A 25,042-nucleotide genomic window follows, 5' to 3' on the forward strand; every position below is an offset into this window, starting at 1 on the left:
GAATAAGGGGGAGCCTGGCCAAAGACACAGCATGGAGACTGAATGCTAAGTCTGGAAAACTGCTACCAAGTCAGCTTAGCTGGAACACAGCACTTCTGAGGGGAGCAATATGCAGTGAGGAGACTGGAACCAGTCTGTAAAAGGCTTTCAAAGTTAGGTGAGCACATTTGTATTTTATCCTCGAGGGAATAGGGGATAATGAACAGAGGAATGGCATTTTAGGAAGATAATTTTGTCAGCTACGTTGGAGTAAGGCCTGGGGAGAGACACTGAAGCAGAAAGACCAATCAGAAAGCTAGCATTAATGGGCCAAGCAGGTGGTGATGAAGACCTGGGCTAGGATAGTTGGTAACTGACTGGATGTGGGGGATGGAGAGAAGGAAAACTGGGAAGTTGTGTATCTGGAGGACCAGGTGGTGGCATGCTGTACAGAAATAAGGGGGTTTGGGGCAGGGCCAGGTTTGGGTAACAGAAGAAAATCAATTACATTTGAACATAATAAATTTGAGATAATGTGACATTCAGACAGATAGCCAGCAGGCAAACTGGATTAGAATTCAAGAGGGATCTTAGATGTAGATATCTGCCTGAGCTGAAAGTCATCTACATAGAAATGCTAACTGAACCTACTGGAGATCATCAAGGTAAAATGAGAAAAGGGAAGAAGGCCCAGGAAAGAGCTATGGGCAGGACATATATGATGATCACCCAAGGGTTACTGAGAAGTGGACCGGAAGGTAGGAGGAAAGCCAGGAAAAATGTCATGGAAACCAATTAAGAAAAGAGTACCCAAGAGGGAGGGGGTGTCAACCGTTATCAAAAAGTACAAAGAGGACACATAGTACAAGTGAATAAAAAGCTATGGAATTTAGCAATTAGATTGCTGGTAGATTTGTAAAAAGTTCAGTTTCAGACTAGTAGTGGTATGGGAAACCAGCATTACCAGGCTTTAAGAAATGAATGGGAGATGAAGTAGAGACAAAGAGTGTAGTTCAGAGGTGCCCAAACTTATTTGGCCTACTGCCTCTGTGCCAAAAAAAAAAAAAAATTACTCAGTGCCCCCTGGAAATCTGTTTTCTTTAACCCTGTAATGATTTTTTTTTTTGAAATTTGCATCATTTTGATATATATAGGCATATGTATATATATTAAAATGATGCATCTTAAATTTAATAATTTATTATAAATTTGTGGTTTTTTTTTCCAGCATTGAAATTTTGATGATGCAATACTGTGTCTTGTAACAGTATCGTATCATATTGTAGACAAGTCATCACAAGCACATTTTCCTGCCAGTGCTGGCTGGACTTCCCGACAGTGCGAGAAACACACTAAATGTGCACTGCCAACACTTGGTTCTTAAGACCCTGTCTGCAGATTTGACCACTGATAGGTTACAACTTGCACTTTGTGTGTCTATTTGGAAAATAGTGTAATCATTATGACTTTAACTCTGTTACACAACAGATGAAATATGTAGGAACAGTTCTTCAAAATTTTCTTCTCTTCTTTCCTTATGCTTCCACTGCCCCCTTAGTTTTATTCAACGCCCCCCAATTGCACCAGAGGCTACCCCACCTCCAATCATTCCAGTGCCCCCCAGGGAGCAATGATGCCTATTTTGGGAACCTATAGTTTGAGGGATGGGGAACTTGCAACCTCCAGGCCATGTGAGGCGTTCTAGGTCCTTGGGTCTGGCCTTATGACAGTCCAAGTTCCACAGAACAAATCCTTTTATTAAGGGATTTGTTCTGTGAAGTTTGGATTCAGTTAAGTGCTTTGCAAGTTTTAAATCAATATATAAATGGGATTGATTTAGAATTTGATAACTTCCTTAGCATGAAAGTAGAAAAAGAAGTTTCCTTCTAGGAAAGTTCACCAAGACCAAGTCCTTAGAAAAGATAAGCAGTATTGGGCCTTCTACCACAAAAGTTTTCATTTAAACCAAATTAATGATTTATTGGCATGCTTAGTTACTAACCCAAATTTCCAGAAACTAGAATCTGCTGTGCTTTTACCTCCTCTAAAAGAGCTATTCAATCCTCCCCCTTAGTTATGTGTTTTTTTTTAATGAAGTAGAAGCTTGGGAAAGTCTTCCTTGCTCCTCTGTATTCTTATACTCATTTCTCACACACAATAGTATTCCATTGTATTCACATACCACAATTTAAGGCTTCCCCACTTGACATGTATTTACTTTGTTTCCAGTTCTTTTGGACTCTAAAAAGTGCTGGTATAAACATTTTGTTGTGTGTTAGACCTCTACTTCTATCTCTGACCTTGATCTCATCAATGGCTTCTCTGGGTCAAAGAATACGACTGGTTTGTCATTTCTGAGCACAATTCCAAACCACTTTGAAGAAGGGTTGGACTAATTCACAGGTCCACAGACAGGGTTAGTGTAGATATCTTTTCACAACCCCTTCAATGCTGACCATCCCCATCTTTGCCATATTGCTGGGGATGAAATGAAAGGTCAGAGTTATTCTCTTATTGACGATCTGGAACAATCTTTCATATGGTTGGCTGTCATTAGTTTGCAGTTCTTTTGAGAACGGTTTGTACCCTTTGATCACTTACCCATTAGGGATCAAATTTTGTCATCACTAACCTTTAGATGACTTCTAGGAATCATTTCTAATTTTACCATGGACTTCCATAGTTCTGTTCCAGGCATCTCTGTCCCATTCAATGGAGACATACTGACTTAGGGATAATTTCCTGTCATTTTAAATAGATATCTCCTCCCCTGTCATCTAGAGATTTTGTCTCTTCTTTAGGCCTAAGACACCATTGATTTTGTAATCCTGGGTGGGGCTCTGTAGGCACCTTCAGCTCCAGTGGGAGACTGTGGGCCTCCTGTCCTGTTTTCAGTGATGTCATCTCCTCTGAAAGCAGTTACTGGCCTCGAACGCTGTCTGCGACCTGAAAACAAGCCCTATGAAGACCAAATGGAGTTGGGAATGCTCAGAAAGTCAAAGATAAAACTAGAAACAGGAAAAATCACCTTAAGAGAAGAAACTCCCCTGTGTATCTCACTCTTTCTTTCCATTTTAGTAGTAGCAGCTGAGCTCCATTCCTTCAGTCTCTCCCCCATTATAAACAAGGCTTGTATACAGGGCTACCATGATTGGGGTTTTTTGTGTTTTGTCCAGAACTATGATTTCATTGGCTTGAGATACTCCTTCCAGTGAGGACCCCTCCTCACCCTTACCAGTTTAGATCAGCAAGTGCTCTATAAATCGCTTCTAGTAACCTAACGATTGAATGAATGGATACTCCTAAAACAAAACTATCACTGTCACTCCTACATTCAGAAACCTTCAGGAGTTCACCAGTGCCCACAGTTCAGAGTCCTCTGCCTGGCATTCAGGGCCCAACCTCCCTTGTGTTGTTGTTTCAGTCTTGTCCAGCTCAAGATCCCATTTGGGGTTTTCTTGGCAAAGATACTGGAGGCATTTGCCATTTCTTTTTCCAGCTCATTTTACAGATGAGGAAACTGAGGCAAACAGGGTCACCCACATAAGTGTCTGAGGAAAGATTTGAACTCAAGATGTAATATGCATAAGTGTGGAAAAGGAGGTTGGAAAGTTAGGTTAGCACATTTGTATTTTATCCTGGAGGGAATAAGGAATAATGAACAGAGGAATGGTGTTTTATGAAGATTATTTTATCAGCTATATTGGAGTAAGGATCTAGGATGAACATCAGGGTGGATGAGTCTTCCTGACTCCAGGCTGGGCCCTGTGCCCACTGCACCACCTAGCTGCCCAACGTTGCTACAACATAACCTTATCTTTCTACAGCTTATGTCTCTAGCTGGATGGGACTCCTAGCCTTTGCTCATGCTGTTCCCACAACCTGGAATGCTCTCTCACCTAGTCTTTGATAATCCAGATCCATTCTTCCAGGTCTAGCTCCAGTCCCACTTCCTTCACTTAGGCCCAACCACCCTTCTCTGAATTTGTATAGCCACTGTCTGTACACCTCAAAGGTTTCAGGATCTCATAGGGGTTGGGGGAGGGGAGGGTCCTTTACAGATTATCGAGTCCAACCCATCTCATTTTAGAGAAGGAAATTAGATTCACCGGAGGTAAGTGACTTGCCCAAGGGCACACAGCTGGTGAACAGGCCCAGCCAGAACTAGAACTCAACTTTCCTTGCCTCGAGCCAGTGTTCTTTCAAATGTTCTCTCACATTATATTCTCAGCAAATGAAGATGGACGCTATCTTTTACAGTGATCTCTGCAAGGCATAAAGCAAGAAAAATAAATAAATGGAAAAGCAATAGACCTCTGAGGATGTGTGATTTTTGTCCCCCTCCACCCATCCAGGACTAAAGTGCTGCTGGAGGCACGTGCTGGTTAATAACTCCTCCAGGGCCACAGCGCCAGCGAGAGTCAGAGGTGGAATCTGGACCCAGGTCTTTGGGACTCCGAACCCCGTAGCCTTTTAGCCCGTAGTGTGCACTGCTTCCATACAAACTGAGTCAGAGCAGCATCTTCTCCACGGACTTGTACCTGCAAAATGCAGAGAGGATCGGCAGACGCGGGGGCTGCCGATGCACGTCTTCCCCACCAAGCCCAGGGTCCGTTCTCTTCTCACCCACGGCCTCGGTCCGGTCCCCAGGGCTTCCTCAGCGGGGTCGGGGAGGATGGCCAGGTACCGCTTTGGCTCCAGCACCGGCAGCTCACCACCTGCGCCTTCGTTCGGGCCTGAGGACGCAGCTCCGGGGGTCAGCGGGGCCCTCCCGCGTCCCCGTCCTCGCCCCGAGGCGTCCCCCTCCGGGGGCTTCATCACTGCCGCCGCCCTGAGAGGAAGCTGTGACCGGTGGCACCGGGAGAGGCCGCCGGCGGTGACTGGCCGCGGACGGAGCGGGCCGGGTCCGTCCCCCGGCGCCCTCCCGGGCCGTTTTCCTTGGGCGGACTGGGGCTGGGGGGGGCGGGGCCTGAGGGGGAGGGGCGGCGTGGAGACAGACTGAAGCCCAGAGCCGGCAAGCGCGAGGACTGCTGGGAGGTGAGGAACGAAACGGAGGGAGGACCCTGCGACCCCCACTGATGTCTGGCCCGACCCCGCCTCTAGGCCGTGGCTCCCTGCACAGACCGGTGGTTGTCTTGGGCCGGGGCGCACTGAGGCTGAGTCGCACAGCCCCCTGGGAGTTGTAGTTCCCGAAGCTGTCGGCAGGTGTCAGAACACTGGAGAGTTCCCCCACCGCGGCTGAGGCGTTCTGAGAGGTCTTCAGGTTGGGATCGGTGTAAGGTTAGCTAGCTGTTAGGCGAGCCGGCCCTGGCGTTTTCTCTTCCTAAGCTTATCCTCAGTTGAAGCCAAGTGGGCTGGGGGCTAGCTGGGGACAGCGGGCGTGGTTAAGCCGCCGGCCTCGTTGGATGCCTGCGTTTTACTTCCTTCACAAGTGTGCATCGGGCTTGTTCACCCTTTGACCTTGTTTAGCGGTCTGTTTCTCTATTCTTACCAGCTGTCGTCTTGATTTCCTGTTTTCTTCTACTAGCTACCCTATGCCCTAGACTTTACACCCCTTGCTCACCGAGAACATCCGTACGTAAAACTGACCCCCCTTTTTTTTTCTGTTTTCGGCTCCCCTCTCCATCTACCAAACACCGCCTCTTCCTCTGCATTCCCCCAGTTCCGGCTGGTCTTTCATATGGACTATCGCCCCTCCACCTTTACTCAGGACCACTTTAATTCCGGAGCCCTTCTCCATTACCCCTGGAAAGAACTGCACTTGAAATCTTACTCTAACTTCAGGGCCACCCTCCTCAAGTCCCACTTCCTCTACGAAGCCTCCACGATTGTGGCCTCCTCTGAACTCCCAGAGAGCATTCGTGATATTCTGATGAAAGGTCTCCTATTGATCGTCCTGGCCCCACGGTCCTATTTTAGTTGGATAGGTGAGGAAATGTCATAAGGATCATAGGTTTAGAGCTGCGACCTTAGAGGTGGCGTCCAATCTCACTTAACAGGTGAGGAAAACAAGGACTCGAGGGATTCTGTGATTTACCCCAGGGTCACACAGAGTGTCGGGGCAGGATTAGGACTCAGGTCTTCCAAACTCCCAAATACAATGCTTTATCCACATTTCCACCTAGCTGCCTCAGAGAGGAAGGGTCCTTCATGCCTGCAGAGATATTATTCAAGGCCAAGCTGCATAGGGCTAATGGAGAAACGCCCTTCCGGCCATAACCCTCATTAGGGATAGCATCACACCAGGCCCTCTCTCTCTAGGTGTTTGTTTCCACATGTAATTTTGTATTAGATTCTATAATGTTCTGTGCACAGTTTTTCAAATGTCTAAGGATGTAAGGCTTGTTTCCTTTGCTGGAGTGTAACCTGTGAAACTAATTCTTAGACATCTCTGTTTCCAAGAGTCTACCTAACATCACCACAGGCCTTCAATAACTGACAGTTATCTGGCCCTTTAAGACTTGCAATGTGCTTTACATTTACAGATATTGCCACCTAGAGGCGCCTTCCCTTATGGACCTCTTCCCCTCAACTTTGCTGTTATTTAGATCACAAATATCGCTGTAGCATAAAGACATGACTATTGTTATAATATCCTTATCTATCTGCATCTTCTTGTTGTTCAGCTCTTTCAGTTGTTCCTGACTCTTCAAGATCCCATTTGGGGTTTTCTTGCCAGAGATGCTAAAGTAGTTTGCCATTTTCTTTTGCAGTTCATTTTACAGATGAGGCAAACAAGGTTAAGTGACTTGCCCTGAGCTACACAGCTAGTTAAGTGTATGGGACCAGATTTGAACTCAGGAATGTCTCCAGGCCCAACACTCTATCAACTGAAATACCTAGCTGTCCTCCCCTCAATAGCATGACCAAATATCTTTAGATGGCTTCCTAGATTCCATGATGACTTAGGGATTTGTACTATATGAGCTTTTTTTAAAAACAGATTTTTAAAAAATTATTTAGTATTTTATTTTCCCCTGATTACATGTAAAAACAATTTTTAACATTTGTTTTTAAATCTTTGAGTTCCAAATTCTCTTCCTTCTTCCCTCCCTACCCCTCTCATTGAGAAGGCAAGCAATTAGATAAAGGTTATACATGTATAGTCATGCAAAACATATTTTCATATTAATCATGTTGTGAAAGAAAACAGAGACCAAAAAAAAGCTCTCAAGAAAAATAAAGTTAAAAAAAAGTGTGCTTCCATCTGTATTCAGACACCATCAGTTCTTTCTCTTGGGATGGATAGCATTTTTCATCATAAGTCCTTCAGAGTTGTCCTGAATTGTATTGCTGAGAATAGGTAACTCATTCACAGCTGATCATCTTATGCTAGTGCTGTTACTTTGTATGTGGCACATTTCACTTGCATCAATTCATGGAAGTCTTTCCAGGTTTTTCGGAGAGCATCTTGCTCGTCATTTCTCTTGGCACACTAGAATTCCACGGCAGTCACATAGCACAGTTTTTTCAGCCATTCCCCAACTGACCGGCATCCTTTAAATTTCCACTCTTCCGCCAGAAAAAGCTGCTGTAAATAATTGCTGGACTGTATAACCATTTTGAAAAATTAATTATATTTTAGTTTTCAACATTCTCTTTTATAGGATTTTGAGTTCTAGATTTTCCTACCCTCTAGTCCCTCCCCTGCCCAAAGACGGCCTGCAGTCTGATATAGGGTATACATGTATGATCATATTAAACATATTTCTACATTAGTCATGTTGTGAAAGAAGAATCAGGAAAAAGGGGGAAGCATGAGAGAAAAACAAAAAAATAACAACAAAAGAAAGAAAAAATAGTATGCTTTGATCTGCATTCAGACTCCATAGTTCTTTCTCTGAATGTGGATAGCATTTTCCATCATGAGTCTTTCGGAATTGTCTTAGATCATTGCATTGCTGAGAACAGTCAAGTCTAACAAAGTCAGTCATCACACAATGTGGTGGTTACTGTGCACAGTGTTATTCTCGTTCTGCTCACTTCACTCAGCATCAGGTCATAGAAGTCTTTCTAGGCTTGTTCAGCCATTCCCCAATTCATGGGCATCCCCTCAATTTCCAATTCTTTGCCACTACAAAGAGAGCTGCTATTAATACTTTTGTACATGTGGGTCCTTTTCCCTCTTTTATGATCTCTTTGGGATACAGACCTAGAAGTGGTATTGCTAGGCCAAAGGGTATGCACATTTTTCTAGCCCTTTGGGCATAGTTCCAAATTGCTTTCCAGAATGGATACATTGGTTTACAACTCCACCACCAATGCATTAGTGTTCCCATTTTCCCACATCTTTTCCAACATTTATTATTTCCCTGTTTTGTCATGTTAGCCAATCTGATAGGTGTGATGTGGTACCTCAGAGTTGTTTGATTTACATTTCTCTAATCAAGTGATTTAGAGCATTTTTTCATATGGCTCTAGATAGCTTGAATTTCTTTATTTGAAAACTGCCTGTTCATATCCTTTGACCATTTATTAAATGGGGAATGATTTGTTTTCTTATAGATTTGATTCAGTTCTCTATATATTTTAGAAATGAGGCCTTTATCAGAGACACTGGCTATAAAAATTGTTTCCCGCCTTTCTGCTTCCCTTCTTTTTTTTTTAAATTCCATACTTCATTATTTAATATTTTTCAGTTTTCAGCATTGATTTCCACATGATTTTGAGTTACAAATTTTCTCCCCATTTCTACCTTCCCCCCCACTCCAAGATGGCATATATTCTGGTTGCCCTGTTCCCCAGTCAGCCCTCCCTTCTGTCACCCCAATCCCCCCCATCCCTTTTCCCCTTACTTTCTTGTAGAGCAAGATAGATTTCTATGCCCCATTGCCTGTATATCTTATTTCCTAGTCACATGCAAAAGCAACTTTTATTTCTGAGCACCTGCTTTTAAAACTTTGAGTTCCAAATTCTCTCTCCTCTTCCCTCCCTACCTACTGTCCCTAAGAAGGCAAGCAATTCAACATAGGCCACACATGTATCATTATGTAAAACCCTGACACAATACTCATGTTGTGAAAGACTAACTGTATTTCCCTCCATCCTATCCTGTCCCACTTTATTCAATTTTCTCCCTTGACCCTGTCCCTTTTCAAAAGTGTTTGCTTTTGATTCCTTCTTCCTCCTATCTGCCCTCCCTTCTATCATCCCCCCTTTCTCATCCTCTTCCCTCTACTTTCATGTGGAGTAAGATACCCAGTTGAGTGTGTATGTTATTCCCTCCTCAGCTCAAATCCAATGAGAGGAAGATTCACTCATTCCCCCTCACCTGCCCCCTCTTCCTTTCCAATGAACTGCTTTTTCTTGCCACTTTTATGTGACATAATTTACCCCATTCTATCTCTCCCTTTCTCCCTCTCTCATCTCTTAATTTGATTTTATTTTTTTAGATATCATCCCTTCATATTCAACTCACCCTGTGCCTGCCGTCTATATATATGTATATTCCCTTCAAGTACCCTAATACTGAGAAAGGTCTCATGAATTACATGCATCATCTTTCCATGTAGGAGTGCAAACAAAACAGTTCCCCTTTAGTAAGTCCCTTATAATTTCTCTTTCTTGTTTACCTTTTCATGCTTCTCTTGATTCTTGTGTTTGAAAGTCAGATTTTCTATTCAGCTCTGGTCTTTTCACTGAGAAAGCTTGAAAGTCCTCTATTTTATTGAAAATCCATATTTTGCCTTGGAGCGTTATACTCAGTTTTGCCGGGTAGGTGATTCTTTGTTTTAATCCTAGCTCCTTTTACCTCTGGAATATCATATTCAAGCCTTTTGATCCCTAAATGTAGAAGCTGCTAGATCTTGTATTATCCTGATTGTGTTTCCACAATACTCAAATTGTTTCTTTCTGGCTGCTTGCAGTATTTTCTCCTTGATCTGGGAGCTCTGGAATTTGGCGACAATATTCCTAGGAGTTTTCTTTTTGGGGTCTTTTTGAGGAGGCAATCAGTGGATTCTTTCAATTTCTATTTTACCCTCTGGCTCTAGAATATCAGGGCAGTTTTCCTTGATAATTTCTTGAAAGATGATATCTAGGCTCTTTTTTTGACCATGGCTTTCAGGTAGTCCAATAATTTTTAAATTATCTCTCCTGGATCTATTTTCCAGGTCAGTGGTTTTTCCAATGAGATATTTCACATTGTCTTCCATTTTTTTATTCCTTTGGTTCTGTTTTATAATATCTTGATTTCGCATAAAATCATTAGCTTCTACTTGCTCCAATGTAATTTTTTTAATAATGTTGAGGTGTTTATTTTTCCATTATGTTGTGAACGAAACAAATACAATCACAGTACAGTCAAAAAGGAAATTAGCTACTAGGATAGCATTTAAGAAACATAAAATACACTTAAGCAGGTAAATGAAAATGAATAGTCCCCTCTGCTCCCAGCTGCGTGCGATAGACCCTTCCCAGCAACCATCCAGGCTTTCCCGGCTTGGAGCCCTGCTTCCCTCTGGTATTTTGTGACTTCTGCAGCTCTAGAATTTGTTTGGAGCCATTTTTTACAGGTGTTTGTAGGGGCCTCGGGGAGAGCTTAAGCAAGTCCCTGCTTTCCAGCCACCATCTTGGCTCCTCCCCCGCTCTGCTTCCCTTCTAGTCTTGATTACAGTAGTTTTGTTTGTGCAAAATCTTTTTAATTTAATGTAATTAAAATTATCCATTTGTATTTTATAATGTTCTCTATCCCTTGTTTAGTCATACATTCTTCCATTCTCCATAGATCTGACAGGTAAACTATTCCTTATTCTCCTAATTAGCTTATAGTCTCACACTTTATGTCTAAATCATGTACCCATTTTGACCTTATCCTGATGTACAAGGTAAGATGTTGGTCTATGCCTAGTTTCTGCCATACTGTTTTCCAATTTTCCCAGCAGTTTTTGTCAAATAGTGAGTTCTTATTCCACAAGCTGGAGTTTTGGGGTTTATGAAACAGTAGATTACTGTAGTCATTGACTACTGTGTCTTGTGTACCTAACCTATTCGACTGGTCCACCACTCTGTTTCTTAGCCAGTGTACTATATAATCTTGATGAAAAGTCTTTTTGTTTCTGGGCCAGAATTCTGAATATATTATACTTGCATTTGACATTACATGACTGGGTAAAGTGAGGTGACATATAATTGACAAGGATTGGTGCCAACCCATGTAACTTCAGCTAAGTAGTGCCCAGATAGCTATTCTGCCAGTATACACATCTCATTTAAACTTTACGACAACCCAATGAGGAGGACAATACAGGTAGCATCGCACAGTGGATACAGAGCTGTACCTGGAATCAGGAGAGATTCTCGACTCATACTTTCTCTATTTGTAAAATGGAGATGATGTCAATAAAATTTATTTCACTGATTAGTTATGAAGGTCAAAGAAGATGTGTAAATATAAACTCAAAAAAACACAAAACTCAAAAGTGCTATAGAGATATCAGCTAGTATCCCCATTTTACAGATGAGGTGGTTATTCTTGTTTATCCTTTGTTCTGTAAATGGATCACGACATCAGGAAGGTTATGCCATGACTTGCAAGTAAATTGTATTTAAGTGAGGGAGGGCTGTGCAAGTCACCAGCTTCCCTTTCTCCTCTGGAGCCATCTGAGTCTAGTGGCAAGATACAGATCAGGATGACATATGAGTAAGCTGAAGCTAGAAGAATTTACCCATTGTCACATGGTGTCAGAGGTGGAATACTTGCTGATTTGATTGACTAAGCATTCACAATGCAATCCTGTTATTTTTCAGTTGGGTTCTGTGTGTGCCTGGAATTCTGTTGAAGTCCCGCTGATGAGCTAGGAGTAGCAGTCACCTTGACAATGATTTGTTACTAACTTAGGAGCATATTTCAGGTGTGACCCAATGATTCCTTAGAAAATATTATATGTTTCTAAGGAAGTGTGATATACTAGCCTCACCACTGACCTTAATTTTGAATGGGCAAGATCTCAGCTCCAATTTCTCTTTTGGGTTGTATGTGAGATAAAGGGGCTGAGGAACAAACTATGTGGAAAATAATAACTCACATTTCTGTGGGACTTAACAATTCACAAAGCACTTTCTAAAATAATGATATTCCTCATGCTGTTGTTGAACTCAAAAACACTCTTTAACTTTCCATTTTTAGTATACTGGGTCCTCATTCATCCTAACATCCATAGCCACTTGTAATCTGGCTTTGCTTTTACTTCCCAGTCACTATTCCCCAGTGGATGGTCTTTAATCCAACCAGATCCACCTCCTTAACGCCTAATGCCATGATCTTGGCCATGATCCCATATTTCTGCATTGGATCATTTTATTCCCCTGACTGCTCCCGCTATACAAATTCAACTTTTTTGTGCCTGCTTGTATCACTTCCTCAACAAAGCCTGCCTTAATAATTCCACAGATCTCTTCTTTTGATGATGTCAATTGCACTTACTAATTAATACATTTTGGCATTTGGTTGCAGTCTATTGAGTACTTTATTCTACACTCAGTTTTTGTTTATTTTTTCCTAAGAAAACTAAAAGCAACTTGTCATATATTTCTTTTTTATTTCCCACTGCAAACAGTAGGTGCTTAATAAATATAAAATGAATTAAATCCATTGCCATTGCTTCATGTTTTTATTACCTTGTGTTTTAAACATCATAAATAGTAGTATTTGTAACTTGAGGACATTCTGAGTAAGATGCAATGTCGTAATATTAAATAAATAGCTATAGATATTTCCTCACTTTAAGAAAACTCAATCTTAAAAGCCCAAACTTATTTTTGAAAAAGATACATCATAGGCTTATTATTCATATTACAAAAGAATTTTTGTTTTGCCAAAGTATTCACTTAAGAGATGGCTTAGATAACCCATTCCGATGATGTTTTATAGGCTTGAAGTAGTTAGGGAACAAACAGAAACTCCTGATAAATAAACATTCAAAATGTCTGTGTTTTTTTTTAAAAAGATGGGCCAGAAAATAATATTGTAAGAAGTAACTAATAACAATAAAGGCAAAGCCTCTCCCAGGGTGGAACTTCATAAATATCTCTGGGTACCTGTTCAAGAACATTTGGAAACAAGAATATCTGTAGGAGAGAGAGGCATAGAACTATCACAGGGATACACATTAGTGTATATCCTGTAGAAGGTGGGATTTTAGCTGGAGCTTGAAGGAAGCCAACAGACAGAGATAAAGTGGAAGAGTATTCCATGTGTGGGAGACAGTTAGTGAAAATGCTCAGTCAGGAGATTTGTCTCGTTTGAGGAACAACAACAAGGCCAGTGTCTCTGGATGGGGGAGTACATGGTTGTCAAGGCTGGGGAGGTTAAGTAAAGAATAAGATTAGAAAGGTGTCCCGGAGAGGTTATGAAGGGCTTTGAACACCAGAGGCTTTTATATTTGATTCCACAGGTGATGGGGAGTCACTGGAGTTTATTGAGTAGGGGGATGACATGGTTGGATCAGTGCTTTAGGAAAATTACTTTGACATCTTGATTGGAGGATAGGCTAGAATGGGGAGAGATTTGTGGCAGTGAGATCATCCAGGAGGCCACTGCGATAGTCCAGGTTTAAAGTGATGATGGCCTGTACCAGGGTGGTGGCATAAGAGAGAAGGGGGTGCATGCAAAAGATGTTAGAAAGGTAAAATTGAGAGGCGTTGGTGGCAGATTGGATGTGGGGGATGGGCGAGAGTGAGGGGTCAAGGGCGACACCTACATTTCAGGTCTGGGGGACTAGGAGGATAGCAGTGCTCTCAACAATACTTGGGAAGATTGGAAGGGGTGGGGAAAGTAGGGGATAAAGGCTAAGAACTCAGTTTCCTGACTACAAGTCCAGGACTCTCCACCATACTACCCAGCTGCCTGAACATTATACTTGACTATAGTAATATAAACAAATACACTATTGATGGGGTGCTTCTGCTTGGACCCCAGTTTTAAAATCACATTTTTCCCTGCCTTGAAAACACTATCCCTGACAGTTTTCTCCGCAACCCAAGGACACTATGCCTAGCAATAACTCACAAGTAGGCCCCAGTAAGACAAACTACCTTTCCATCACAAGAACAAGCTGATCTCTGAAGAAATTCTCTTGTAAAAACAAGACTATGTTGCAACCACAGATTTATTATGTATTGATTCCCAAAGCTATCATGTTTAATCCAGTGGTCAAGCTATAGTCATCCACTCTCAAAGCTATCTTGCTATAGACATAACAGACCAAAAATACTCCCCTGAGAAACCCCTTCTAGTAGTGAATGCTGACAGTGACCAAGGTCTTAACTTATCACTTAATTAGCATATCTGCCAGATGATCCATTACTTTTCCTATATAAGCATTAGCATCATTCCTGGTAAGTTGCAGATTCCTTTATAACTCTTGCCCCCTATATTGGCATTGCAATAAATCTTTTCCACCTTCACTTAAAGAATGTTTGAGTCCTCGAATTTATTCCAGAGGAACCTCTCCTGTACTTCAGTCCTTGGGGTGGTCCCTGATTCCCCCCCACTCAAACTGCATCATTTCTTTGTCACCCAATGTGAGGCACAGTCTGAGGTCTCAGGCATTCTCTGAATTATGGTAAGCTTCCCCTCAAACTGAATCAATATGAAAATGAAAGTCACCAAAAGAAAAAAGGGGAAAAGAGAAGAAAGAAGAGAGGGAAGAAAGGAGAGAGAAAAGGAGGGCAAAAGAGATGAAAGTTAGGAGAAAAAAAGGAAAAGGAGAAAGGAGGAAGAGAACAAATAGAGAAAGGTAAGGAGAGAGGGGAAGGGAAGAAGGAATTCAAAGAATATTTTGGGAACCAAAAAACCTAACAACGTTAGGCTACATTAATCGAAGCAGAGTATCCAGGACTAGGGAGGTGATATTAGCACTGTACTCTGCCCTGGTCAGACCACATCTAGAATATATTGTTTCATCTTAAGTTCTATATTTTAGGAAGGACACTAATAAGAATAAGTGCATCCAGAGGAGGCCAACCAAGATAGTGCAGGGCCTCAGAAACATGATGATCAGTGAAAGTTAATGGGGAGGTTTAGCCTGCAGAAGAGAAGCCTCAACAGGGGAATATGATAACTGTCTTTCACTGTTTAAAGGGCTGTCAAGTGGAAAAGAGATTTGATTGGTCTTCTTTACCAGTGGAGGGGAGAGCTAGGAGCAATGGGTGGAAATTACAAAGAGGCAGACAGGCTTGATGTAAGGAAAAACTTCTTAACAATTGGAGCTTTCCAAAATCAGAAATGGCTTGCCTTATGAGGAAGTGGGTCTCCCTCACTGGAAGTCTTCAAACAAAGAAGGCTGGATGGTGGTTTATGTTGTACAGGGGATTCTCATTCAGAGGATAAATTGAAACACATAGCTCTGAGGTCCCTTCTTAATCTGGGATTCTGTGAATCTGTGACCTTGCTTCAAATCAGCCTCAAGAGATTAACATATACAAAAGCCAAATAAGAGACAACAAATCTGATTTTTTAAAAAGCACCATTTCTCAAAACCATGGGCTGGGGTCTAGCAGAGAGCTTCCCTGGCAACATGCCCTGGCATGCCCTGGACCTTCTGAGGTCTTGGTCTCACTGCTGGACCCTGAAGCATGTCAAGTTTTCTGGAGAGAGACAGAGCCAGGCTTGGAAGGGGATGACAGAGGAAGGGGCCAGACTCACAAAACCACAGGAAACTAGAGATGGGTGTGAATTAAATGACTATTTAGTCCAACCTCCATACTTTATAAAGAAAACTGAGGTTTGGAGAAAGGAAAGGACTTCCCCCAGATCACCAAGTTGATCATTAACAGAACAGCAGGGGCAGTGGCTGCTTCCTGAGTTTCAGCACCACAGAATCAAGTGGCTGATCAGAACGGGAGGTCAGAGATCTCTTTGCTGGTGCTGAGGCAGGATTCTCTTGCTTTGCCCTGCTTGGATCTGGGTTGCAGTCCTGGGGAAAGAGGAGTGCTGGTAGCAGAAATCCCCTGAAGCTTGGCACAGAGCACTCTCCACTCTAGAAGCTGAGTCACACCTTGACAAAGAGCTCAAAAGTCAAGTAATTGGCTAGGAAAATGAGCAGACAATGTGAAAAAACACAGGCTATAGAATCTTATTTTGGTGACAAAGAAGATCAAAACATATAACCAGAAGAAGACAACAAAGTCAAAGATCCTACATCAAAAGCCTCCAAGAAAAATATAATTGATCTCAGCCCATGGAAGAGTTCAAAAAAGATTTTGAAAATCATGCAAGAGAAGTAGAGGAAAAATTGGAAAAGAAATGAGAGTGATGCAAGAAAATCATGAAAAAGAAGTAAACAGTGTGCTAAAAGAGACCCTGAAAATACTGAAGAAAATAACACCTTAAAAAAAAAGACTAACCCAAATGGCAAAAGAGGTCCAAAAAGCCAATGAGGAGAAGAATGCCTGAAAAAGCAGAATTGGTCAAATGGAAAAGGGGGTCCAAAAGCTCACTGAAGAAAATCATTCCTTAAAAATTAGAATAGAGCAAATAGAAGCCAATGACTTTATGAGAAATCAAGAAATTATAAAACAGAACCAAAGGAATGGAAAAAATGAGACAATGTGAAATATTTCATTGGAAAAACCACTGACTTGGAAAACAGATCCAAGAAGAGATAATTTAAAAATTATTGGACTAAGTGAAAGCCATGATCAAAAAAGAACCTAGACATCATCTTTCAACAAATTATCAAGGAAAACTGCCCTGATAATCCAGAACCAGAGGGGAAAATAGAAACTGAAAGAATCCACCAATTGTCCCTTGAAGAAGATCTGAAAAGGAGAACTCCTAGGAATATTGTAGTCCAATTCCAGAGTTCCCAGGTCAAGGAGAAAATATTGCAAGCAGCCAGAAAGAAACAATTCAAGTATTGTGGAAACACAATCAGGTAACACAAGATCTAGCAGCTTCTACATTAAAGAACTGAAGGGTTTGGAATATGATGTTCCGGAGGTCAAAGGAGCTAGGATTAAAACCAAGAATCACCTACCCAGCAAAACTAAGTATAATACTTCAGGGGAAAATATGGATACACAATGAAAGACAGGACTTTCAAGCATTCTTGATGAAAAGACCAGAGCTGAACAGAAAAACTGACTTTTACATACAAGAATCAAAAGAAGCACAAAAGGAAAATAGGAAAAGGAAAGCATAATGGATTTATTAAAGTTGAACTGTTTACATTCCTACATGGAAATATGATATTTATAACTCATGAGACCTTTCTCAGAATTAGGGTAGTGGAAGGAAATATACATACATACATACATATATATATAAATTAAAAATAATAATTAAGGGATGAGAGAGGAATATATTGGGAGAAGGAGAAAGGGAGAGATAGAATAGGGTAAATTATCTCACATAAAAGAGGCAAGAAAAAGCTGTTATAATGGTAGGGAAGGGGGGGAGGTGAAAAGGAATGAGTGAACATTACTCTCATCAGATTTGGCTTAAGGAGGGAATAACATACATACTCAATTGGGTAGTTTACGCTACAGGAAAGTAGGGGGGAAAGAGATAAGGGAGGGGATGATAGAAGGGAGGGCAGAGTGGGGGAGGAGGTAAGCAAAAACAAACACTCTTGAAAAAGGATAGGGTCAAAGGAGAAAATAGAATATAGGGAGACAGGATAGGATGGAGGGAAATATAGTTACACCTTCACAACATGAATATTATGGAAATATTTTACATAACGACCTATATTGAATTGGTTGCCATCGCAATGAGGATGGGTGGGGAGGGAATAAGGGAGAGAATTTGGAACTCAATGTTTTAGAAACAAATGTTAAAAATTGTTTTTACATGTAACTTGGAAATAAGATATAGAGGCAATGGGGTATACAACTCTATCTTACCCTACGAGAATGTAATGGGGAAGGAGATACAGGGATGGGGGGGTGATAGAAAGGAGGGCAGAATGGGGAAAGGGGTAATCAGAATGCATGCCACCTTGGGGTGGGGGATAACAGAGAGATGGAGAGAAAATTTGGAACTCAAAATCTTGATCTCCAAAAAAATAAAGAAAGAGAAAGAGAGAGAGAGAGAGAGAGAGAGAGAGAGAGAGAGAGAGAGAGAGAGAGAGAGAAAGAGAGAGAGAGAGAGAGAGAGAGAGAGAGAGAGAGAGAGAGAGAGAGAGAGAGAGAAAGAGAGAGAGAGACGAAATTGCTCTGGGCTCAGGTCGCTCCATCTGTAAAATGAGGAAGTTGGATTAGGTGACTTCTAAGATCCTTTCCAGTTCTATATGTATGCTCCTATAATCAAACAAGCCAGATAAGTAACCTTTCCTCATTGTCAGTTACAGGATAACGTATCCTATATAGCACAACAAAATAAGGGGACCATAGAAGTGTTAGAGAAGCAGCACGGTATCATATAAAGAACACTAGACTTGGGGATCAGAAAACCCAGCTTTGTCATAGTTCTAGCACTTACTGTCTGACTATGGGCAAATCACTGAACCTCCAGTGTGTTTATCTGCAAAAATGGGCCTAATAATCCTTGTACTATCTACCTCGCTGGATTATTGTGAGGAAAATACTTTATAAGCTATAAACTACAAATGTGAGCCACTATAATTGTATTTTGATATCATATTTATGTGACGTACTATAATAAATAACATGGTATTAGCACCACAGCACCTGATTACATATTATTAAATCTTGGTTAGTATCTTGAAGAGTAACCATGACATATATGGTATGAAATGACAGACAAAGTTTTAAAATGATTCATATTTGGCTTGGGAATGTATTTTTATGCTTACATTTTAAAATGGTGTCTGAACTTCTGAGAATTCACAATATTCAGACTCAATAATGAAACTAACATCTAAAGATCTAACTAATTCTGGAGGAAATCAAAATTGACTCCTCAGAAGCTCTTAGAATGATGGCAATCAAGCATTAGGCTATAGTAAAGCTGATAATCCTAAAGTCGCAAGAAACCTTAGCATTTCTATTATCCTCATCTTTGCCCCCCTCCCCCACCTTGGACTTTGCCTTTGGGTTGCCTAGCTCTCACAGATGAGTGTTTGCTTTGCCTTGTTATGAAACAGGCCTCCAAGCCTGGTCACCTCTTTACCATGCCATCAGTCTGCCTCTGTCCTAACCCACTCCCATCCCTACCCCACCCAATCTTTCCTGTCCTCCTTTACTTGTTATTCTGCCTTTAGAAGGTAGTTCCTTAAAGGAAAGGATTGTCTTGCTTGCTTTTATTCCTATTCCCAGTGCCTTAGCACAGTGCCTTACACAGAGTAAATTCTTAATAAGTACTCTATTCATCTAATCTAACATCTCAGATAAAGTATGGCATATAAAGTATAGGTATAACTTAATATAAGTTGGCAGCTTATATATAACAAGTCATATTAGGGGCAGCTAGTGCACAAAGCATTGGGCCTAGAGTCAGAAGGTTCTGAGTGCAAATTTGACCTCAGACTCTTTTAGCTGTGATCCTGGACAAGTCCCTTAACCTCTGCCTGCTTCAGTTTACTCACCTGTAAAATACAGGTGATAATAGCACCTACCTGCCAGGTTTGTTGTGGGGATCAAATGAGATACTATTTGTAAAAGCCCTTAGTGAAGTGCTTGGCCCATATTCCCTTTCTTCCCCACCCACCCCACCCCCTCCAATATATGGTAGAATTTTTTAAATAACATCTGTAACAAATAATCATCTCTGCTTAAATATATTTGGCACCAAGAGCTAATTCCTGGGTAAACCCAAACATCTGTTTCTAGCTGGAGCTGCTGGTTCTCATAATCGGTCAATATTTATCCTCCTATAACTTTTAGGCGCTTTTCCCACTTCGGCCCTTTGGAATAATAAACAGATCTACTCACTCTTCTAGATGACATTTCTAGTATTTGAAGATAGCTAGTATGTCTCCCCTTAGGAACTGTTGTCTTTATCCAGGCTAGACATCCTCTATTAATCCAACCATTCCCTTTGTGACATGGTTCCCAAACTGTCCTCGTCACTCTTCCCTGAACAAACTTCAGTTTACCAATGCCCTTCCTAAACTGTGGTGTCCAAAACTGAGCACAATGCTATTAATTCAGTTTCACCAAGAGAGCAGAGTATGCCTATTGCTTTCTGTGATCTGGATACTACTTACTTCAGCCTAATACTCCACCATACAGATAGCTCATAGATGCCTTTTCTCAGGTTGGGAGGTAAATTTATATTTACATATTTTCATTTTTGTTTTGTGTCATGGTTTAACATTTCTTCCTACCACTGCCATTGGGCCAGAGGAATGGCTCCCTAGCCTCACCTAAAATGCTGAAGGAAAAAAGGGTGAATCTTGTTTTTTTGGTTTTTTGCTTTTTGAAAACATAGACTTAAAGGACATTGACGATTTCAAACTATGTTCAAAAGCAATCACGGAATGTTAGAAAGGAAAGGAACTTTCAACATCATTCTAACCAACCATTTCACTTTATAAGACTATCATATAGGAAGGACGAGGCATTTTGCCTTAAATGAAATGCCTTTATAACGCATTATGTAGATAGAAACTCTTATTCTCAATATTGTTGTTACAGATGAAGATACTAAAGCTCAGGGAGGTTTAAGTGACTCAACCAAGGACACACGCAAATGTTTTGAAAACAGATTTATCCTTTACTAAATTACCGTGATTGGGATCAAAACAGTTTTGTTTCTTTTGCCATGGCAAGCAGGAGTAGGTGGAGTTGATATTCAATAAGAACAAAACAGTTGTCCAATGCACAAGGCATTCTGGTGGATGCTAGTCCTCTTGTTCTGCGAAAGAGGGGTCCAAAAGTGAATAATCTGAGGACCACTGGCTGACTAAAGCACCTGTCAATGTTAATAAGAAAAGAATTTCATTAAGAAGGGTAGTGATGAAGAGTACACAATACAGATATACCTTCAAGCAAATCCAATATACAGACATTTACATTTATTTTTTTAAAAAGTTAAATGACAAGGATTGAGGGGGATCATTTACATTAAGAAAACACCTACACACACACACATACACACACACACCCTGCCACACACATACATGTACACACACACATGTACACGCACACAGACTTCCTTTGAATGGCAAACTCTATTAGCACAGCTAAAGTAATTTAACTTTACATGAAATTTTTGAGGAACACACACCACCATATAAAGAGGGAGCTATTCAGTTGCATCTGAACAAAAATATCTGTATAATTTGGAACTGAGGACAGTCCCCACATGATAAATCCAGAACTGATTGTATTCCTTTGCTTCTCTGTTGACTGCTCTTCAAGACAAGACCTTTCAAATGACAGACTTCTGAGATGCTCCATTCTCATAGAACCAAGGAAAGGGGAAAAAGAGAAGTCATAACACTGATACAGAGTTGAAGGGATTCATTTATGAAAAAAAGACTGAAGAAGCTGAAAAAGGAGTATGACTCCTAAAGAAGGAAAGACACCACAACTTATAAACTTACAAACTCTGCCCCAAGGGGGCAGAGCCAAGATGGCAGTAGGAAAGCCGGCCTCGCTTAGGTTCTCCCCGAAATCCCTCCAAACACCTGTAAAAATGGCTCTGAACAAATTCTAGACCTACAGAACCCATGAAATAATAGAGGGAAGCAGGTCTCCAGCCCAAGAGAGCTTGGATGGTTGCTGGGAAGGGTCTATCACACTGTGCTGGGAGTGAAGCACAGCCCGGGACAAACCAGGCACTGAGGAGATGGGGCTGAGTAAGCCGTAGGGCCCTCAATCACTGAGCTGTGGCAGCTACCAGACTTCTCAAACCACAAACACCAAAGACAACTTAGCAGGTCAGTGGGAAAACTGCTAGAACAGGGTGAGAGGAGTGTGCTCAGTCTGCCCCAGCCCCAGGGGTGGAGGAGGTCGTGTATTATAGAGGCTGCAGCAGCAGGAAGCTCCTGCAGTTGCTTCCAGAGCTCCGGCTGCAGTTGCTTCCGGCCCCAGGCCTGGTAGGAGGAATCAAGCAGCGATTCAGAGCAGGAGTGCAGGGAGTGTTTTGCTGGTGCAGAGATAGCCCTGGTTGGATCTGGGTCCTGGCCCTGGGTGGTGGTTCTTGGGGGAGGAGGAGTGCTGGTGTGGCAGAGCTTGCCGTGTAGAAGTAGCTCTGAAAACAGCAGCGCAACACCCCCAAGCTTGGGACAAAGCACTCGCCATTCTGAAGCCAGTCATACCCTGACAAAAACCTCAAGGGTCAAGTAGTTGGCTGGGAACATGGCCAGGAAGCAAAAAAGGATGCAGACTATTGAATCTTTTTTTAGTGACAAAGAAGATCAACATACAGCCAGAAGAAGTCAACAAAACCAAAGAGTCCACATCAAAAGGCTCCAAGAAAAATATGAATTAATCTCAGGCCATGGAAGAGCTCAAAAAGGATTTGGAAAGGCAAGTAAGAGAAGTAAAGGAAACATTAGGAAGAGAAATGAGAGTGATTCAAGAAAATCATGAAAAACAAGTCAATGACTTGCTAAAGGAGACCCAAATAAATACTGAAGAAAATAACATCTTAAAATAGACTAACCCAAATGGCAAAAGAGCTCCAAAAAGCCAATGAGGAGAAGAATGCCTTAAAAGGCAGAATTAGCCTAATGGAAAAGGAGGTTCAAAAGACCACTGAAGAAAATACCACAAGTGGAAGCTAGTGACTTTATGAGAAATCAAGATATTATAAAAGAGAACCAAAAGAATGAAAAAATGAAAGACAATGTGTAATATGTCATTGGAAAAACCACTGACCTGGAGAATAGATCCAGGAGAGATAACTTAAAAATTATTAGAGTACCTGAAAGCCATGATCAAAAAAAAGAGCCTAGATATCATCTTTCAAGAAATTATCAAGGAAAACTGCCTTGATATTCTAGAACCAGAGGGTAAAATATAAATTGAAAGAATCCACCAATCTCCTCTTGAAAAAGATCCCAAGAAGAAAACTCCTAGGAATATTATAGCCAAATTCCAGAGTTCCCAGGGGAAAGAGAAAATATTGCAAGCAGCCAGAAAGAAACAACTTGAGTATCGTGGAAGCACAATCAGGATAACACAAGATCTAGCAGCTTCTACACTGAGGGATTGAAGGGCTTGGAATATGATATTCCAGAGGTCAAAGGAGCTAAGATTAAAACCAAGAATCACCTACCCAGCAAAAATGAGTATAACACTCCAGGAAAAAATATGGATTTTCAATAAAATAGAGGACTTCCAAGCATTCTTGGAAAAAAAAAAGACCAGAGATGAATAGAAAATTTGACTTTCAAATACAAGAATCAAGAGAATTATGAAAAGGTAAAAAGGAAACAGAAATTACAAGGGACTTATTAAAGTTGAACTGTTTTGGTTACATTCCTACATGGAAAGATGATATTTGTAACTTATGAAACCTTTCCAAGTATTGGGGTAGTTGAAGGGAATATATATATATATATAGACAGAGGGCACAGGGTGAGTTGAATATGAAGGGATGATATCTAAAAATAAATAAATACAATTAAAGGAAGAGAGAGAAATATATTGGGAGAAGGATAAAGGGAGAGATAGAACGGGGTAAATTATCGCACATATAGGTGGCAAGAAAAAGCAGTTCTGTTGGAAGGGAAGAGGGGGCAGGTGAAAGGGAATGGATGAATCTTGCTCTCATTAGACTTAAGGAGGGAATAACATACACATTCAATTGGGTATCTTACCGTATAGGAAAGTAGGGGGGAAGGGGATAAGAGACAGGGGATAATAGATGAGAGGGCAGAGTGGGGAAGGAGGTAATCAAAAGCAAACATTTTTGAAAAAGGACAGGGTCAAGGGAGAAAACTGAATAAAGGAGGACAGGATAGGATGGAGGGAAATATAGTTAGTCTTTCACAACATGACTTTTATGGAAGTGTTCGCATAATGATACATGTGTAGCCTATGTTGAATTGCTTGCCTTCTCAGGGAGGGTGTGTGGGGAGGGAAGAAGGGAGAAAATTTGGAACTCAAAGTTTTAAAATCAGAGGCTCAAAAGAAAAAGGTTGTTTTTGCATGCAACTGGGAAATAAGATATACAGGCAATGGGGTATAGCAATCTATCTTGCCCTGCAGGAAGGTAGGAGGAAAGGAGATGGTGGGGGGAGTGGGGTGACAGAAGGGAGGGATGACTGGGGAATAGCAATCAGAATATATGCCATCTTGGAGTTGGGGGAAGGGTAGAAATGGGGAGAAAATTTGTAACTCGAAATCTTGTGGAAATCAGTGTTGAGGACTAGAAATATCAAATAAAAACAATAAATTAAAAAAAATAATGCCCCAAGAGTACTGAATAGTTTACAAATCTGTTTCCTTGCAATAGCCCTGTAAAGTAGCTGTAAGGTATTATCCCCATTTCACAGTGAGGGGAAACCAGAGCTCAGAGGGGAAGGTTACTTGGCCACAAATAACTTGTAAGTGACTGAACCAGAGTTTGAACCCTAAATCTTCTGATTCCAAGGCTTCTTCTACTATACCACACTGCTTCTCCAATCCCCTAACAGCAGTCCCTTTGAGAAGCCATATCCTAATTCCAATGAAGCTGCTCAAAACACTTCAGCAAATCCTCTTTGGGTGCTCCATTCAAAACAGACATAGAGAAAGTCAGACTTGTTACATTTTACACATTTACTTATTATTATTTACTCCTTACTTCCTATTTACACCTTACTTTTTGAACCCAAGTGGTCACAACTGGATTCTTGGCTCAGAATAGCTTTCCAAAAACCAAATCTACATTCAAAAGATGGCTGGGATATTCGAAGTAGTATGAGATAGGCTCTAAACCCAGTTCCCAAAGAGGAGTTCCACATGTGCCTTGAACAATAAGCAGCATCAATGAAATATGTTTGTAGCTTCCAAGGAGGAACTACTTTGAAAGTTCCAACACTCACTGAGAACTCAAAGCTGTGGCCTGATTGTTTAAAAAACAATTGACTTTACATTACTTTATAGTCACGTATACCACTTAGTTTTTGACTAGGCAGCAGAATGGTAGTTTGTAAATATCTGAAAAATGGAACTATCACCAAATAGTGACATTACTGAATTGGAGCTAGGTAGGCTAGAGAAT

The 25,042-nt window shown here is 41.2% G+C and overlaps 1 protein-coding gene across 1 annotated transcript; it reads right to left on the reverse strand.

Moving 5' to 3' along the window:
- Window positions 1-3,649: 3,649 nt before the first annotated feature.
- Window positions 3,650-5,551, reverse strand: LOC118831124 (translation initiation factor IF-2-like). The gene is made up of 4 exons (XM_036738282.1): window positions 5,543-5,551; window positions 5,104-5,236; window positions 4,606-5,009; window positions 3,650-4,520 (listed from the first exon to the last, which is right to left on the reverse strand). The coding sequence occupies exons 1-4, from the start codon at window positions 5,549-5,551 to the stop codon at window positions 4,401-4,403; spliced, it is 666 nt and encodes a 221-aa protein (XP_036594177.1). The 3' UTR covers window positions 3,650-4,400.
- Window positions 5,552-25,042: the final 19,491 nt, after the last annotated feature.

This window comes from Trichosurus vulpecula, chromosome 9 (genome assembly GCF_011100635.1).
Source record: "Trichosurus vulpecula isolate mTriVul1 chromosome 9, mTriVul1.pri, whole genome shotgun sequence".
NCBI classification, from domain to species: domain Eukaryota; kingdom Metazoa; phylum Chordata; class Mammalia; order Diprotodontia; family Phalangeridae; genus Trichosurus; species Trichosurus vulpecula.

Coding starts and splice junctions, on each gene's coding strand:
- LOC118831124 (XM_036738282.1), bottom strand. Junction 5,010..5,103: donor CCGGCCCAAGACAACCACCG/GTCTGTGCAGGG, acceptor CTCACCTCCCAG/CAGTCCTCGCGCTTGCCGGC. Junction 4,521..4,605: donor GGACCGGACCGAGGCCGTGG/GTGAGAAGAGAA, acceptor TGCATTTTGCAG/GTACAAGTCCGTGGAGAAGA.